The sequence below is a fragment of the Eptesicus fuscus genome, chromosome 23 (genome assembly GCF_027574615.1).
Source record: "Eptesicus fuscus isolate TK198812 chromosome 23, DD_ASM_mEF_20220401, whole genome shotgun sequence".
NCBI classification, from domain to species: domain Eukaryota; kingdom Metazoa; phylum Chordata; class Mammalia; order Chiroptera; family Vespertilionidae; genus Eptesicus; species Eptesicus fuscus.
Genome location: NC_072495.1, coordinates 25,455,154 through 25,470,880, shown reverse-complemented (window position 1 = coordinate 25,470,880; position 15,727 = coordinate 25,455,154). Strand labels below are relative to the sequence as shown.

The following is a 15,727-nucleotide window of genomic DNA, read 5'->3' as shown; positions in this document are numbered from 1 at the left end:
ACACCCCCTACTGGGGATGTGCCAGCAACCAAGGTACATGCCCTTGACCAGAATCGAACCTGGGACCCTTGAGTCAGCAGGCCGACGCTCTATCCACTGAGCCAAACCGGTTAGGGCCATTTGCGGGAAGTTATAATTCATTACTTTATTTTGAAGAAAAGTGCTGCTGAAAGCTTTGGGAAGCTTATGGTGAACATGCTCCATCTCAAGATACTTGTGAACGCTGGTTTAAACGCTTTAAAAGTGGTGATTTCGATGTGAAAGACAAAGAATGTCCAGGTCAACCAAAAAAGTTTGAAGACCAACAATTACAAGCATTATTGGATGAAGATGCATGTCAAACTCAAAAACAACTTGCAGAAAGATTTAACGTTGCTCAGCAAACAATTTCCGATCGTTTACAAGCAATGGGAAAGATTTTAAAGGAAGGAAAATGGGTGTCACATCAACTGAACGAAAGACAAATGGAAAACCAAAAAGTCATCAGTAAAATGTTGCTTCGACGGCATGAAAGAAAGTCTTTTTTGCATCGAATTGTGACTGGCGATGAAAAGTGGATTTATTTTGAGAATCCCAAATGCACAAAATCACGGGTTGATCCAGTTCAACCATCAAAATCGACTGCAAGGCCAAATTGCTTTGGAAAGAAGACAATGCTCTGCGTTTGGTGGGATCAGGAAGGTGTGGTGTATTATGAGCTTCTAAAACCAGGTGAAACCATTAATACTGATTGCTACCGACAACAAATAATCAATTTGAACCACGCTTTGATCGTAAAATGACCAGAATGGGCCAGAAGACAAGGCAAAGTAATTTTGCTTCATGATGATGCACCATCACACACTTCAAAACCAGTTAAAGACACGTGAAAAGATCTTGCCTGGGAAGTATTAACCCACCCGCCGTATTCACCAGACCTTGCTCCTTCAGATGACCACTTGTTCCCAATTGATGGCACACGTGCTTTCTGAGCAGCACTTCAAAATGTACGAAGAAGTGGAAAACGGGGTCTCTGAATGGTCTGCCTCAAAACAAGAAAAGTTCTATTGGGACGGTATCCACAAATTACCTGAAAGATGGGGGAAATGTGTAGCTAGCGATGGACAGTACTTTGAATAAAGCACTTTTGATGTTTCTCTTGAAATTATTATGTTTTCTTTGATTACAAAATCTTAATTTTTAACTGGTTAAAAGCTAATCTGGTACAAGTTAAAAATTCGGATACCGGTTAAAAATGCCGATGAGCCATTAACAGGTTAAAAATGCTGGTTAGCTGTCAACCGAGCTTTCCTCAAACCATTCTGGCGAGTTCCAGCAAGGTCTTTGCCAGCTCACCTTTCCCTACCCAGTTTTCATTTCATTTTTCACTGTTAGTGGAATCGCTGGTTTTTTATTTTATTTTAGCTTTAAAGTAGGTAATAAAAGTCACACTATTGGAAACAAGCATTGGCCAATGTCTGTACTGACCTCTAAAGGGTAAGTTCTATGACCATGACCTTGAGCTGGGTCTCATTCACAAGGACCTCAAATTTAAAAATTTGAGTCCATCTTCAAATGGAATTTGAAGTCCTGAGGAAGAACCCATTAAAGAAATTTAAAATTTTATCTACTTTCCAAACCACACTACCTTGGTGTGAATATTTGCTTAAAATTTGTAATTATCCTTTGGAGAATACAATACAAAATTCATGTGTACATATTAAAAGCTCAGATATGTTAAATGTACATTTAAATCTACTACGAGCTCTGAACTCTGGCATTTCATCATTTTTCAACCTACCACCGCTAAGGCTCAGAAAATATAAGTGGCCTTTCTGGTTTCTCTACCCCTGTAGGATAAAAGTCTGCTTTCGCTTTATTTTACCCACATAACTGCTTTATTTTACCCACATAACTAAAGGAAAAGCCGATGGCCGGCGGCGAAACGAGCGCAACCGCATTCATTGCCCCACGGTGGCCACTGTTAGCCTTGGGGGCCTAGTACCAACGACACCTAGCAACCGTTACCACGACAACAGGATGCGTTCCCTCCCCTCTAAACGCGGTTCCCCCTCTGCTTCCCAGAAGGCACTGCGCTGTTTACAAGCCTTCCGCCCCTCTCCATCCCAACATGCAACGGGGCTCCGACGCCGTGGGTTCGTCATCGTGATAATTATAGAGATGCCTTAATGCCGTCCCTCGTTTAAACGTTGAAACGGTCTGCAATAGAGTCACAGCTGGAAAAAGCTCGAAAGAACGGATTCAGTGATTTTTTTTTCTCCTTAAATCGTGAGGAGGAAAGCCCCGTCTATGCCTAGACGCGCTCAGGCACCTTGTCGGGCAGCCTGCGCAGACAGGCTGCGTGGGGGCCTCGGGGCCTGAGGCAGGGCACGTTGCGGGAGGAAGCGGCGCTGTCAGTCCGCGCGGCGCTCCAGGCCCCTTCAGCGTGGAGCCATGGGAGGCCTGGAGAAGAAGAAGGTGAGTGGGGGAGATCCCGGGGCGGGAGAGCCAGGGGGGCTCGGGAGGTGGGCAACAGGGGCGCGGCGGGGCCTGGGGACCCCGCCTTTCCCCGGCCTTGGCCCCCCCTTCCTGGGTACCGAGAGGATGGGCGAGGAAGGCAGCACTTGTCCGGTGAAATCCGGGGGGAGAACCCTGGAGTAGGATTGTAAAAAGAGTCGATCACCAAGCGTAGCGTCCCCCGAAAAGCAGGTTTCGCCGGAAGACAGCTGCTTACGGAGTAAAGAGTGGTAGACATGGCGTCAAGTTCTCCATGACGTCGAATTCACCATCTCCAAGACTCGTTACCCCCTTTTTTTTCTGGAACCAAAACTATCCGAGATTGTTAACTGTGCTTTGAAAAAGAGATCAAACGAGGGCTGTGTTTGGTGACTGTGGGCGATCCGTAAACATACCCCTCAAGAGGCTGCAGGGTTATCTCTAGAGCTGCACTTGGCCATGGAGGTCCCTGCCCCCCTGACTCCCGAGAGAGGTCGTGTTTAGAGAGGACATGCTTGGTGAGCCTTGCACGGAGCTTGGTACAGTGCGCTGCTCCTCTTTACCAGGAAAGCAAGAGATCTGAGTGCGAGGCAGCATCTTGGCGTCATAGACATCCAGATGGTTGCTCCGTTGTTCTAGGCCAGTGGTCGGCAAACTCATGAGTCAACAGCCAGATATCAACAGGACAACGATTGAAATTTCTTTTGAGAGCCAAATTTTTTAAACTTAAACTATATAGGTAGGTACGTTGTTATTAACTTAATTAGGGTACTCCTAAGCTGGCCTTTGCTAAAACTCACGGGGCCAAAGAGCCGCATGTGGCTCTCGAGCTGCGGTTTGCCGACCACTGGCCTAGGCCTTTTGTTTTGCTTACCCTCCTGGCATCTAGCTGAATGCCTGGGACGTGGTCGAGGACCTGTTATTGCCTATTGAATGGATGAGTGGGGAAGGGGAGAGGCTTTGTGGCTTAGAGCCTGTATTCTCAACCAGATAATATCACCCCCAAGGGAACGAAAATTGGTTGGTGTGTGTGGTGGCAGAGTCCTAGATATTATAATGGTTTCTGGCCCTCTAAAGGACCACAGGACACAAACAGATCTACAGTACCTCTGTGGTATTAACATTTTATGGGGCGGCTGTGAGTGGGGTCAATTAAGGGGGGGAAAGGTCTAAAAAGGCTTTTGCTGGTGGGGGTGGGTGATGATAAAGAAAAAAGTTGAGAACATGGCTTAGTGGAGTAGGCACTGAGGTTCTGGATTCAGACCTAAGTTTGACCCCCAGCCCCAGCTCTTGAAAAGCTATGTGAGCTGGGTTATTTCACTCACACGCCTCCTCCCAGGTGAAATGGGAGTTTCACGGCACCCACCTCACAGTGTTGTGGGGATTCAATGAAATGATGTGCGGAAATCGCTCATCGTAATGGCCAATACTTGGAGCTACTCCTAAGTGCTAGGCACAGCACCTGATCCTTAGCGGCCTCACGATCGCCAGCACCATGCAGAGGTGTGTGTCCTTTATGCTGACTCCTGCAAGGACAGTGCAGGAGAGTTCACTCAGGCAGGCGGGCTCCCTCCCTACAGCGTTTCCTATCCCAAGGGCCACTTACTCAGAGATGCTTGCCTCTGGCACGAGGCATGCCCAAGATCGATGTCAGTCACTTCAATCATTGCTAATGGAAATTTTTTATTTTTTCTCCCCAAGTATGAACGAGGCTCTGCCACCAACTACATCACCCGAAACAAAGCCCGGAAGAAGCTGCAGCTGAGCCTGCCCGACTTCAGGTGAGGTTGGAAAGGCGTGGAATCAGGGGAGCCTCGGGGGTGCTTGGGGAGTGAATTACACAAGGAAAACGCAGCTGCATCCCTGTCTTCCCTACGCTGCCACGAACTCCATCTGGAATTCTGACATTCCTCCTCTTTCTCACCTGGCCTAGCTGTAGTAAGCTATGCTTTGCCAGGTGTGATCTGTGGGGAAGCCGGAGGAGACCTGGGTTACGCTGTGCTGAGTCCTCAGGATGGGCCCCTGGTACAGCGCACCGCTGCTCTCTGTCTGGGTCTGTCACCCATCTCCTTCCTTCTGGCAGAGGAGACCCCTGGCCCTACAGCTAGGGGTTCTCAACTCCTTGTGGAGTCAGCTCCAGACCCCTGTGCAGCCTGCAGGCCCTGCCACCTGGCCCACTTTTAGTCCCTCAGGGGTGCCCAGCATTTCCCATCCTGACAGCCTCTGTCCTTCTCAGGACGCTCTTCCCACTGTGTGTGGCTGAAAGCTTGGCTTCTCAGCCAGGCCTTTCCTGACTCCTCTTGCCAAAAGCAGTGCCTGCCGTCTGGCCCCTCTCTCCGTCCTGATTGTTTCCTCTCTGGTGCTTGTGACAGTCTGCGTCACGTGACTGCCAGTCTCCTCACTAGGATGTGAGTTCTCCAAGGGCCGGCCGCCGTGCTCCCTGGTCAGTGCTGTTTTCCAGGCCCCGCGTGGCCGGTGCCCAGCACGTTGACTGACGGAAGGAGTGGCCTTTGTCTTCCAGGCGGCTGTGCATCCTGAAGGGCATCTATCCCCACGAGCCCAAACACAAGAAGAAGGTGAACAAGGGCTCCACGGCAGCCCGGACGTTCTACCTGATCAAAGACATCAAGTTCCTTCTCCACGAGCCCATCGTCAACAAGTTCCGGGAATACAAGGTGAAGCCCGGGCTCGGGGGTCTGTCTGGCTGGGTCGGTCGGTCTGGGTCCGTCGCAGGTTAGGACGCACCAGCTGGGACCTGGGGCAGATTGCTTGGTCTCTCTGAGTCAGCCTGTGGAAGGAGTGTTGCGAGGACTGGCTGAGATCACGAGTGGAAATCATTTGCACAGAACCTGGCAGGCGGTGAATGCTTTACCTGTTGTTCTGTTCCCCCGGTTCTTTGGGAAAAGAGTAAATTTACTGCCTCTGAGGCAAGGATCGCCCTATCTCAGGGGCTCTCAGGTGTGTTTTCTGCCCAAAGACACCTTGTTACTCAGTTCTTTCTGGAATTGCTCCCAGGAGACCAAGCTTTTCATTCCACAAGTAGAAACCATTAAGTGCTGCAGTACCACAGGGAAAGCAGAAACCTGTTTATACCAAATGCAAATACTAATCGAAAGTAGACTGCTGAAGCCTTTGCCAAGCAAGCAGGGCCAGGCTGAGGCCCTCCGTGGGAGGGATGGGGCGCCACCTGGTGGCCTCAGCTAGCTGCTGGCCCTCTTGTCCAGCCAAGTCCACCGAGGTGGGTGGCTGGCCCTGTTTTGCTGCTGTTTTTTTGTTTTGTTTTTGTTGTTTTTAAAATATATATATTTTTTATTTCAGAGAGGAAGGGAGAAAGAGAGATAGATATAAACATCTATGATGAGAGAGAATCACTGATTGGCTGCCTCCTGCACACCCCACATTGGGGATCGAGTCTGCAACCCAGGCATGTGCCCTGACTGGGAATCGAACCGTGACCTCCTGGCTCATAGGTCAACACTCAATCACTGGGCCATGCCGGCTGGGCTACTGCTGGGTTTTAAAACTCAGTCATGATCACCTAACGATGCATTTCTCAGACACGTCCCCATCGTTAGGTGATTTCATCATTGTGTGAACATCAGTGTGTACTTGCACACACCTAGACGGTATAGCCTACTGCACACCCAGGCTCTATGGGATAGCCTCTTGCTCCCTCGCTACAAACCCGTATCAGCACCGATACAAAACAACCCGAGGTTAAATCAAGCCCAGAGAACACCATGCCGGCAAGAGATGCAGTAAACGCAAGATGTATGAGGCTGCTGCCAGCGTAACACAGCATGCAGTTTTATGGCAGACTTTTTTTTTATGAGTAGAAACGGTGCACTTTAAAATGACAATAAAAAGTATAGTATATTAAATGCATAAGCCAGTAACACAGTCCTTTATTATCACTACCAAGTCATATGTACTGTACATAGTGCGTGTACTTTCATACCACTAGCAATGCAGTAGATGTGTTTACACCGGCATCACCACAAACACATTTGTAACGCATTGTGCTCCGACGGTACGATGGCTATGACGTCAACAGGTGATAGGAATTTTTCAGCTCCGTTATACGCTGAGTGGCCAGATGATGGTGACCTCTGAACGCATAATCATCTGGCCACTCCGTGTATTTGTATCTCACATGGGCACCAAAAGTATTCTAGACTTTTGCTGGAGATCAACCACCTATTTGCCCTGAGCTTTCCATCAGCCAGTGCAAAGGGGAACACTGATCAGGTGCACGATTTATAGTATCTTTGATATCAAATAAATGAGGTACTCAAGAGAAGTGTACTGAGTGGCCAGGTGATTATGCGTTCAGAGGTCATAATAATCTGGCCACACAGTGTAATCTTTTTTTTATTTTTTTATTTTTTTTATTTTATTGATTTTTTACAGAGAGGAAGAGAGAGGGATAGAGAGTTAGAAACATCGATGAGAGAGAAACATTGATTAGCTGCCTCTTGCACAACCCCTACTGGGGATGTGCCCGCAACCAAGGTACATGCCCTTGACCGGAATCGAACCTGGGACCTTTCAGTCCGCAGGCCGACGCTCTATCCACTGAGCCAAACCGGTTTCGGCCAGTGTAATCTTATGGGATCACTGTTGTATATGTGGGCTCTGTATCGACTGAGATGTCGTTATGCGGGCTCTGCTCATCAGTGGGGGTCAGTTTTGATGTTCCTTGGAGTTGGCTGTTTTGCAAACCTTGGGCTGAGGGAGCAGGTGGCACAACCACACAGCTTCAGGGGCTTTGAGAGTCCTCCCGCCCCACGCATCCCTCCTCCACAGACGAGGGCTCTCCCGGAGCCTCTGCCCAGCATCAGCTGGCTCTTCCTCTCTCCTAGGTGTTTGTCCGGAAGCTCCGGAAGGCCTATGGGAAGAGTGAGTGGAACACCGTGGAGCGTCTGAAGGACAATAAGCCCAACTACAAGCTTGACCACATCGTCAAGGAGCGGTGAGCTGGGGGCTCCGTCTTAGCACGGAGGGGTACCGTGGGGAACAAGACCAAGACCCTGCCCAAGCTGCGAGCCTCCTGTTGGAGGAAGCAGACCAGAAATCCAACTGCCGAATGGCTGTAATGATGGCAAGTCATCGTGAGTGCCCGGAGGGATGCTCACTGTGTGCAGGGAACTGGGGGGCACATGTTAGTTGCCGGCTCATGAGAGGAGGTATCTCTGAGGAGAGACCTTCGAGCCAGCCAGGGGAAGCACAGTCCAAGCAGAGGCAACAGCACGTGCAAAGGCCCTGGGGTAAGAGCGAGCCTGAGTTCTGGGGAGTGCACACCGGGTGCATGGTCAGACCTGGAGGGTATGGCTGGACACCTGATCCTAACCGTCCCTGCTCCAGCCTTCTCACTAGTCCCACTCACTCACTGTCTAAATCAGTGGTTCTTAACCAGGTTTAAGAACGACTTGGATGGGAGGGTCTACGGGTTTTTAATGGGTACACGCCAGGGATGCTGCTAAACACCTTACAGTGCGTAGGACAGTCCCCATGACACATAACCGCCTGGCCCCGGATGCTGATAGTGGTAAGATTCAGAAACCTTGGGCTAAATGGACGACCACCCTCTCTTGGGGGCCAGTTGCCTGGGAACATTTAGCTTAGGCTCGATGGACTTGCCTTCATGGAGTCAGCCCAGCCAAGGGCTGGTGCAGGAAGAGCCGTGGCCTAGAAGCCCAACAGCTGGCATTCTCGCCCCAGCCCCGCCACCCACGAGCTGGGTGGCCCCCACCCTCCGCCGTGGCCCTCGGGCAGCGCCACATTTTCCTGCTTCCTGTCCTGGACCTCTAGATGGATTTCCCTTGACCTGAAGTTTCCACCTTGAGAAAGGGAGCCATTGGCTTGGCCGGCCCTCTTTGACCGCAGCAGATGAAAGTGGTCCAAGTCCAAGTCCTCGCTTGCAGTGGGTGTCCTGGGGACCCCATCAGGGTTTCTCTGATCCTCAGAGCTCAGTGGGCACGTTCTGGTTCCCTGGTTCCTCCCAAGGCTGTGGGGAGGCTGGTGCTGCCAGGCCCCTTCGTGGCAAGGCCTCGCCTGGGGGATGGGGCCTCCAGGGTGGCACATAGCCAAACCTGAGGGTGCTGCCCTCCGGCCCCGCAGGTACCCCACCTTCATAGACGCTCTTCGGGACCTGGACGACGCCCTCTCCATGTGCTTCCTCTTCTCCACTTTCCCCCGGACCGGCAAGTGCCACGTGCAGACCATCCAGCTGTGCCGCAGGCTCACGGTGGAGTTCCTGCACTACGTCATCGCCGCCCGCGCCCTGCGCAAGGTGAGCGCAGGGCCACCTGGCTGGGCCCCACCTGCTCTCCCGGGCTGTCCCCTTAGATTTCACCAAGCTGTCCCCTCTCTCCTCCCAGGTCTTCCTGTCCATCAAAGGCATTTACTACCAGGCCGAGGTGCTCGGGCAGCCCATCGTGTGGATCACGCCCTATGCCTTCTCCCACGACGTGAGTGTGCCCGTGGGCAGGGGCTTGTGCTGGGCGGTTCTCCCTCTGGCTCCCAGACAGACGAGGGCAGGAGCACAGAGGGGCTTTAGCTGTCCTGCACGCGCTGGGTTCCTGGGTGTTGGCTGGGGCTGTGGGATCAGGCAGGGAAGGTGCCACGCAGCGTTGTAGTAAGAACCCGAGCCGAGCTGGCTGCAGCAGCCCCGCTGGTTGGCCTGGAACGTGCTCCTTCGGCGCTCTGTGCTCACTTTATGATGTGCTCCCACTTCCTACGCGTTGTTGTGAGATTTCAGGAAGGGATTTTTCCAAGTGCCCTTTGGGGTGAATGAATAGTTAGTGGCTGCTGGGGCCTGAACCGTGGGTCTCTCCTCTCCCCTGTTCTGCCCCTCCTCTTCTCCTTCCTTCCTGCCTTCTCCACTCTGCCTTCCCTCCTTCCTCTCTGCCCGCCCTGCTCCTTCCTCCTCTCTGATGTCCCCCCCCCCCCCCCCCCCCCCCCCCCGTGCTGCTCAGACTGGGCTTTGTGTCGCCCAGAGGTGAATAGGGCCCTGTGGAGGCAGCTCCGCCCAGCTGGCCTGGGGGAAGGGAACAGCCCTCCTCCCTCCCGGGCCAGCCCACTGCCGCTGCTTCCTCTCAGCAGGAGGATGGAGGACCGGTACTGGGTTTTGGGTGAGGCCCTGATGTGCCCCCTTCCTCTAAGCGACCGGTGCTGGGTCCTCCCAGTAGGACCAGGCAGGTGGGGGGAAGCCCACTGCACTCTGTGCTCTAGGAAATGGAGTTGGTGCTCAGATGCTTGCAGGCCCATCAGGGGTCCTGCAGATGCTTTCGGAAGGACGGAGGTGTGAGTGTGGGCACAGGTGGGGTACCTCGTGGCCCCCGCGCCCCCACAGCCAGGTCACTGCCTGCTGGCAGGATGGAGAAACAGCTCGAGGTCACAGGCACGCCCAGCACAAAAGATGTGTGGTCATCACCGACTTTGACATTGCCTGGCACATCCTCCTGCCCGGGTCCCGGGGGTCAGCAGGGCGGGGCCAGCCTCCCTGGTTGGGGGACAGTGCTGTGGTGCTCAAGGGTCGAGGTACTTGGTTCGGCTTTCAGATCTGTGCCCTGCTTTGCTTTATCCTCTCCTCCAGGGCCAGGATGAGCCCTTCCCTGCCCCCTGCTCACTGGGTGGCAGCTCACGAGGGTGGCGCTGTGCCTTTGTCGGGAGCAAGCAGCTTCCTGCCCATCATTTCTCCCGAGCTCCCTGGGCTGTCAGGCCACTGCCCTGTCTGTCCTGTATTTTCCAGTCGTGCCTTTGTTCCTGGCTGCGTCCGAGGCCGGGCCGCTCATTTCTGAGTGTCTGTCCCGAGGCTCCTGCCAGGGCTTGGAGTTGCTGAGTGCTGTCCACCCGCTGCCCCCGGCTGGGCCTGCGATGGTGCCAGGCTCTGGGACTATTGTGCCCCGGGCACTCATGGGCTAGGCCCCGAGAAGACATTAAACTGAGGCTGTGGGGCGGGTAATGAGGAAGGTGTGAGCTCTGATCAGCCTCTGTAAGGACCCAAGTCTAAGCGAGGGGTGGGGGCTGCCTGTCAGTCCTGGGAATAGCGTGATGAAGGCTTCCCTTTGCTTCCTCCTAACTCCCTACATGGGTTGGGGTTCTGGCTCTGCCTCCAGGACACCCCTAACCCTTGGGACCCCTGTCCAGTGCCTCACTGGTTCCCAGAATGCTCCTGGGTGGGGAAACGATGTACAGCTCTTTGGGGGGGGCGGGCAGAGGCCCACAGCAGGGCTGCCCTGGAGGGCTCCTCACCTCGAGTGGGTGTCAGTGTCATCTTTGCGCCCATCTTGCCGACGTACCTCCTGTGTCCCCAGCACCCGACAGACGTGGACTACAGGGTCATGGCCACCTTCACCGAGTTCTACACCACCCTGCTGGGCTTCGTCAACTTCCGCCTCTACCAGTCACTCAACCTGCACTACCCCCCCAAGGTAGGGCCCCGCCAGCCCAGCCCTCCTCTTCCTCCCTGTGCAGGGGCCGCAGCCCGGCAGTCCCCACATGGAGGCAGGGCCATGGCAGGCTTTTCCTCTGACCCTCCCCTGCCTCCCAGCTCGAGGGTCAGGCCCACGCAGAGGTGAAGGCCCGTGAGGACAGCTATGCGTTGGACTCTGAGAGCTCCATGGAGGTGAGAGCGGCTTCCGGAGCACGAGCCCCGCATCCCCAGGGGGTGGGCCCCGCATTCCCCGGGGGGGTGGGCCCCGCATCCCCAGGGGGTGGGCCCTGCATCCCCCAGGGGGGTGGGCCCTGGCCTGGGAGGGGTTGTGACTACATGTGTGGTCTCGGGACTCCCCTCATAACCAAACCCACTGATGTCCCAGACTGTCACTGCCTCCCCTTCCCCACCCCGGCCACACCCTCCGATTAGCCCCCCAACCCCCCAAGCAGCAGCCCTGCAGTCCTGCTTCTTTTCTGTAGAAACTGGCCGCTCTCAGCGCCAGCCTGGCCCGGGTGGTGGTGCCTGCAGAGGAGGAGGCCGAGGTGGACGAGTTTCCTGCCGACGGGGTGAGGACTGCCGCCTCCCAGGAGGAGCGGGCAGGGCGGGGCGGGGGGGCGGGGGGTCTAGAAGGAAGCTGCACGGGGTGTGGGCAGGCCTGACGGGTAGGCGGCCCTTACTCCGCAGGAGACGGCGGCGCAGGAGGAGGACCGCAGGAAGGAGCTGCAGGCGCAGGAGCAGCAGAAGAAGCTCTTCGAGGGCCTCAAGTTCTTCCTGAACCGGGAGGTGCCCCGTGAGGCCCTGGCTTTCATCATCAGGTGGGAAGGTCAACAGCACTGGCTCTGCCACTCTCCCGGCTGGGTCCTGCCCGACCCAGGGCAGCCTGGGTGCCCTGCCCCCGCACCCCCCATAACTTCGGGTGGTGTCAGGATCCGCTGAAGGCTGTTTTGGGGATTCCACTAAAACGGTGCTGGAAAGTGCTCAGCGTACCCCTGGCACACAGGAGGTGCCCACCGGAGGGCAGCTGGCATCACTTTCTCACCAGCGAGGGCAGAAGGTCTCCGCTGGCCAGCATGGGGGGGTCCTAGGTGGGGGGATGGGACAGTTGTGTCCTAGGAGGGTGATCTTGGGGGCCAGCGGGTCCCAGGGCAGCACCTCATGCCTGAGTACTTTCACGGGCTCCCCTTGTGCCTGTAGGAGTTTTGGGGGGGACGTGTCCTGGGACAAGTCTCTGTGCATCGGGGCCACCTATGACGTCACAGACTCCTGCATTACCCACCAGATTGTCGACCGGCCCGGGCAGCAGACCCCTGTCATCGGCAGGTAGGCCCCCAGGGCCCTCGCCTCCCTCGCCTGTTTGGGGTTCTGAGTGCAGAGTCTGGTCTCCGCGCCTCTGCGGGTGGAGTGGGGCCTCGGTGGCCCCTGACCTGTCTCGCTGCCACTCTGCCAGGTGCTACGTGCAGCCCCAGTGGGTGTTTGACTCTGTGAACGCCCGGCTCCTCCTCCCCGTGGCCGACTACTTCCCCGGGGTGCCGCTGCCCCCACACCTCTCCCCCTTCGTGTCCGAGAAGGAAGGAGACTATGTGCCCCCTGAGAAGATGAAGCTGCTGGCCCTGCAGCGGGGCGAGCACCCAGGTGAGTGGGACGGGCTGGGCAGGGCGGGCAGGCCCCTCCGCTGGCTGTTTCCCTTCTTGGCTACGAGGTGGCAAGCGCCAGAGAACAGGGCAGCAGGGCACAAACCCCCTTTGGAGTGAGGTTTAGGGGAAGGGAACGTCTGTTCTACAATCCGGTGTTGGTGATGTTCAGAGTAACTGGGCCGAAGAATGGTCTGGGAGTCGTCACTGTTCACATAGGAGGCGGCAGAGCTGGGGGTGGGGGTGCCTGGGGTCTCCTCTGAAGGCAGCTGGGCTGCGAGGAGAGGTGCCAGGGGGCGTGGCTGGGACAGGCCTGCTGCCATGGAATGTCCCCGGGCTGAAGGGGGTGGGGCCTGGCGCAGGTTCTGTGCAGCCAGGTGGAGCGTAGGCTCCCAGGGCGTTCAGCAGCCATCGGCTGTTTATAGGAAATTTGAATGAATCTGAAGAGGAGGAGGAGGAGGAGGAGGAGGAGGAGGGTGATGGTGAAGAAGAAGGAGAAAATGAAGAGGAAGAGGAGGAAGATGTGGAGGCTGGCTCAGAAAAGGAGGAAGAGGCCCAGCTGACGGCTCTGGAGGAGCAGAGGATGGAGGGGAAGGTACTGGGGGCAGCCCTGGCCCAGAGGGCAGGAGCCAGGGGGCTGCGGGGTGGGGTGGGGACCTGCACCCACAAGCTTCCACCTGTGTTCTCAGAAGCCCAGGGTGATGGCGGGCACCGTGAAGCTGGAGGACAGGCAGCGGCTGGCCCAGGAGGAGGAGAGTGAGGCCAAGCGCCTGGCCATCATGATGATGAAGAAGCGGGAGAAGTACCTCTACAACAAGATCATGTTTGGCAAGAGGCGCAAAATCCGGGAGGTGAGGCCTGCCACCTGCCAGGTGTGGCCACGCATCTGCCCGCCTGGCCCGGCCCCCCTGTGAGGCCCTCGCCCAGGCCTGTGTGGGCATGGCTTCAGCCTCCTGCCTGCCCCTGGCTGTTGGTGAGGCTGCTGGGGTCTGGGGACAGATCTGTCCCGGAGACTCGGCCTGCTGTTAGGAAGGACCATTGAACAGAAGTGCCTGAAGCCAGGGGGGCTGCAGGAGGCTTTGCTTAAGCTTCTATTTGGTTTCCTCTTAATCACAAAGCCACATGTGTTCGTGGGGGGCAGGGAGGTTAAGCAAAAATCACAGTTCTGTGCTCGCCAGAACCCTATCATGGAAGGCGTGGAAGTGGCTCGCCGTCCTGCCCTCGGGAGTTTTCTGGGGTGATCTGTAGTAGCAGCCCCCGGTTCCTTTGTGCATGAAATAACACAGATCTTACTTGGGAGGCATCGAGCTACATACAGCGTGGGGCAAAAGTAGGCTTACAGCTGGGAGTACACGAGACACAGAGTTCATTCTTGTATTATTACTGTTTTCTTTTTTTAATATTTTTTTTATTGATTTCAGAGAGGAAGGGAGAGGGAGAGAGAGATTGAAACATCAATGATAGAGAATCATTGATCGGCTGCCTTCTGGGGATCAAGCTGCAACCAAGGCATGTGCCCTTGGCCAGAATCGAACCTGGGACCCTTCAGTCCGCAGGCCGACGCTCTATCCACGGAGCCAGACCAGCTAGGGCTGTTATTACTGTTTTCCCTACAATCGGCTGTCACCCTCCGTTTGCCCATGCCCTGCATGCCTTGGCTGGCAGTGATTTAACCAGAGCGTGAACTTCACACAGCACGTCAGCTGTGGCCTGTGACGGGATTAGATTCTTCCGTTTGTGGGCATTCTTAGAACACACTGGAGCTGTCCCTGCCCACCTCCCCGAGCCTCTGTGGGTTCTTCGGAGTATAATTGCCGGGTTGGAAGGCCTGTTTTGTGAAAGGCGTCCCCAGATGGCCCCTCCCAGCAGCTCCTAGTGCAGGTTTGCGTGGCACCCAGCTTTCCCAACGGGAGGGGTGAGCGGGGCCGCTGCCTCCAGCTCGGGGAGCCGGGGGTCCTCCTGACTTGCTGCCGGCCCGTAAAAGGCTAGTTTTAAAGGCAAAGGTGAGGGAGGGCTTGTTTCCTCCTCTGAGGTGGTTCAGATAGACTTGTTTTCCCCGTGGTAGCTGCCTGTTAACTTTCCGGAAGCTCTGCTTTGAAGGGGTGGCCTCGGATAGAGCGGGGAGTCTCCTCTGCTCGCTTCCCCCCATCACGGCTGGGTCTCCCCCTCTGTCCTCACAGGCCAACAAGCTGGCGGAGAAGCGGAAAGCCCACGACGAGGCCGTGAGGTCTGAGAAGAAGGCCAAGAAGGCGAGGCCGGTGTGAGTGGCGGCAGCCTGTGGATGGGCCAGGCCAGCTCGGGACAGCTGGGCGCGCACAGGCAGGCCGAGGACCCAGCTGGGGGCAGAGCGGAGTCCCGGAGTCTCTGCTGTTTCCATCCCCTCCTCCCCCGCCGGCCTGGCCTCCTCTCATGCTTCCGGCTGGGCCATGGGCGGCCCCGGCTCCTTTGGATGGAATTCTGGCAGAGAAGAGGCGCCTGCGCCCCACTATCTCCCAGGAGTCAGCGACATGGGGAGCAGGGCCCCACCAGCCCTTCACCAGGGGCTCCCATTCACCCTGGCTTTCTGCAGCCCTCCCCCCCCCCCACGTGATTCTCCGGGTGCGTGATGGAGGGTGGGGAAGCATTTGTTATTAAACGGCTGGAGTCTTGCAGCCAATTGGACTCGGTGTTCATGAGCCTTCCTGCGGTTGGAGAAGAGCCACCTAGAGAGTGCCCTGTGCCGCAGGCTGCACACCGGGTGTTCACAGAGGAGCCTGGCCGCCCTCCGCGCGCTCTGGAGGCCAAGGGCCCCTTTGGGCCCGAGGATGCCAGAGGTGGGTGCAGGGTTCTGGCCTTGGATGCTGAAGGCAGTCTGCCCTCCGGTCCCAGTCCAGGAACAGACATTCTGGGGCCGGCTTCCCAGGGACGGCGGAAGCATTCCGTGACAGGCAGACCCCGTGGTGTGGGACGGCTAATGAAGTGCTCAGTAAACCCGCTGTGGTTGTCTACTTCCTGCTTGAGTCAGCCCACAGGGTAGGCGCCCGTGCCTCAGGACCTGTGGGGCCGGGGCTTTATCTAGTGGGCTCTTGGGCAGACGGCCGAGTAACCCCCAGTGTGGCTGTAACAGCGGCCCGACTCGTTACCCCCGCTGGGCCGTCCCTACAGCTTCCCACCCGACCTTGGCAATGCCCTGGCTGAGGCC

General features: G+C 56.1%; 1 protein-coding gene across 1 annotated transcript; it reads left to right on the top strand.

Annotated features, from left to right (window-relative positions):
* The first annotated feature begins 2,185 nt into the window (after positions 1–2,185).
* On the top strand, positions 2,186–15,207 carry PES1 (pescadillo ribosomal biogenesis factor 1). The gene is made up of 15 exons (XM_028146741.2): positions 2,186–2,457; positions 4,177–4,256; positions 4,997–5,150; positions 7,338–7,447; positions 8,596–8,767; positions 8,856–8,945; positions 10,794–10,910; positions 11,030–11,104; positions 11,395–11,481; positions 11,600–11,730; positions 12,110–12,235; positions 12,363–12,547; positions 12,972–13,141; positions 13,236–13,397; positions 14,727–15,207. Exons 1-15 carry the CDS (start codon positions 2,434–2,436, stop codon positions 14,808–14,810), a joined length of 1,767 nt encoding a protein of 588 aa, XP_028002542.2. The 5' UTR covers positions 2,186–2,433; the 3' UTR covers positions 14,811–15,207.
* Positions 15,208–15,727: the final 520 nt, after the last annotated feature.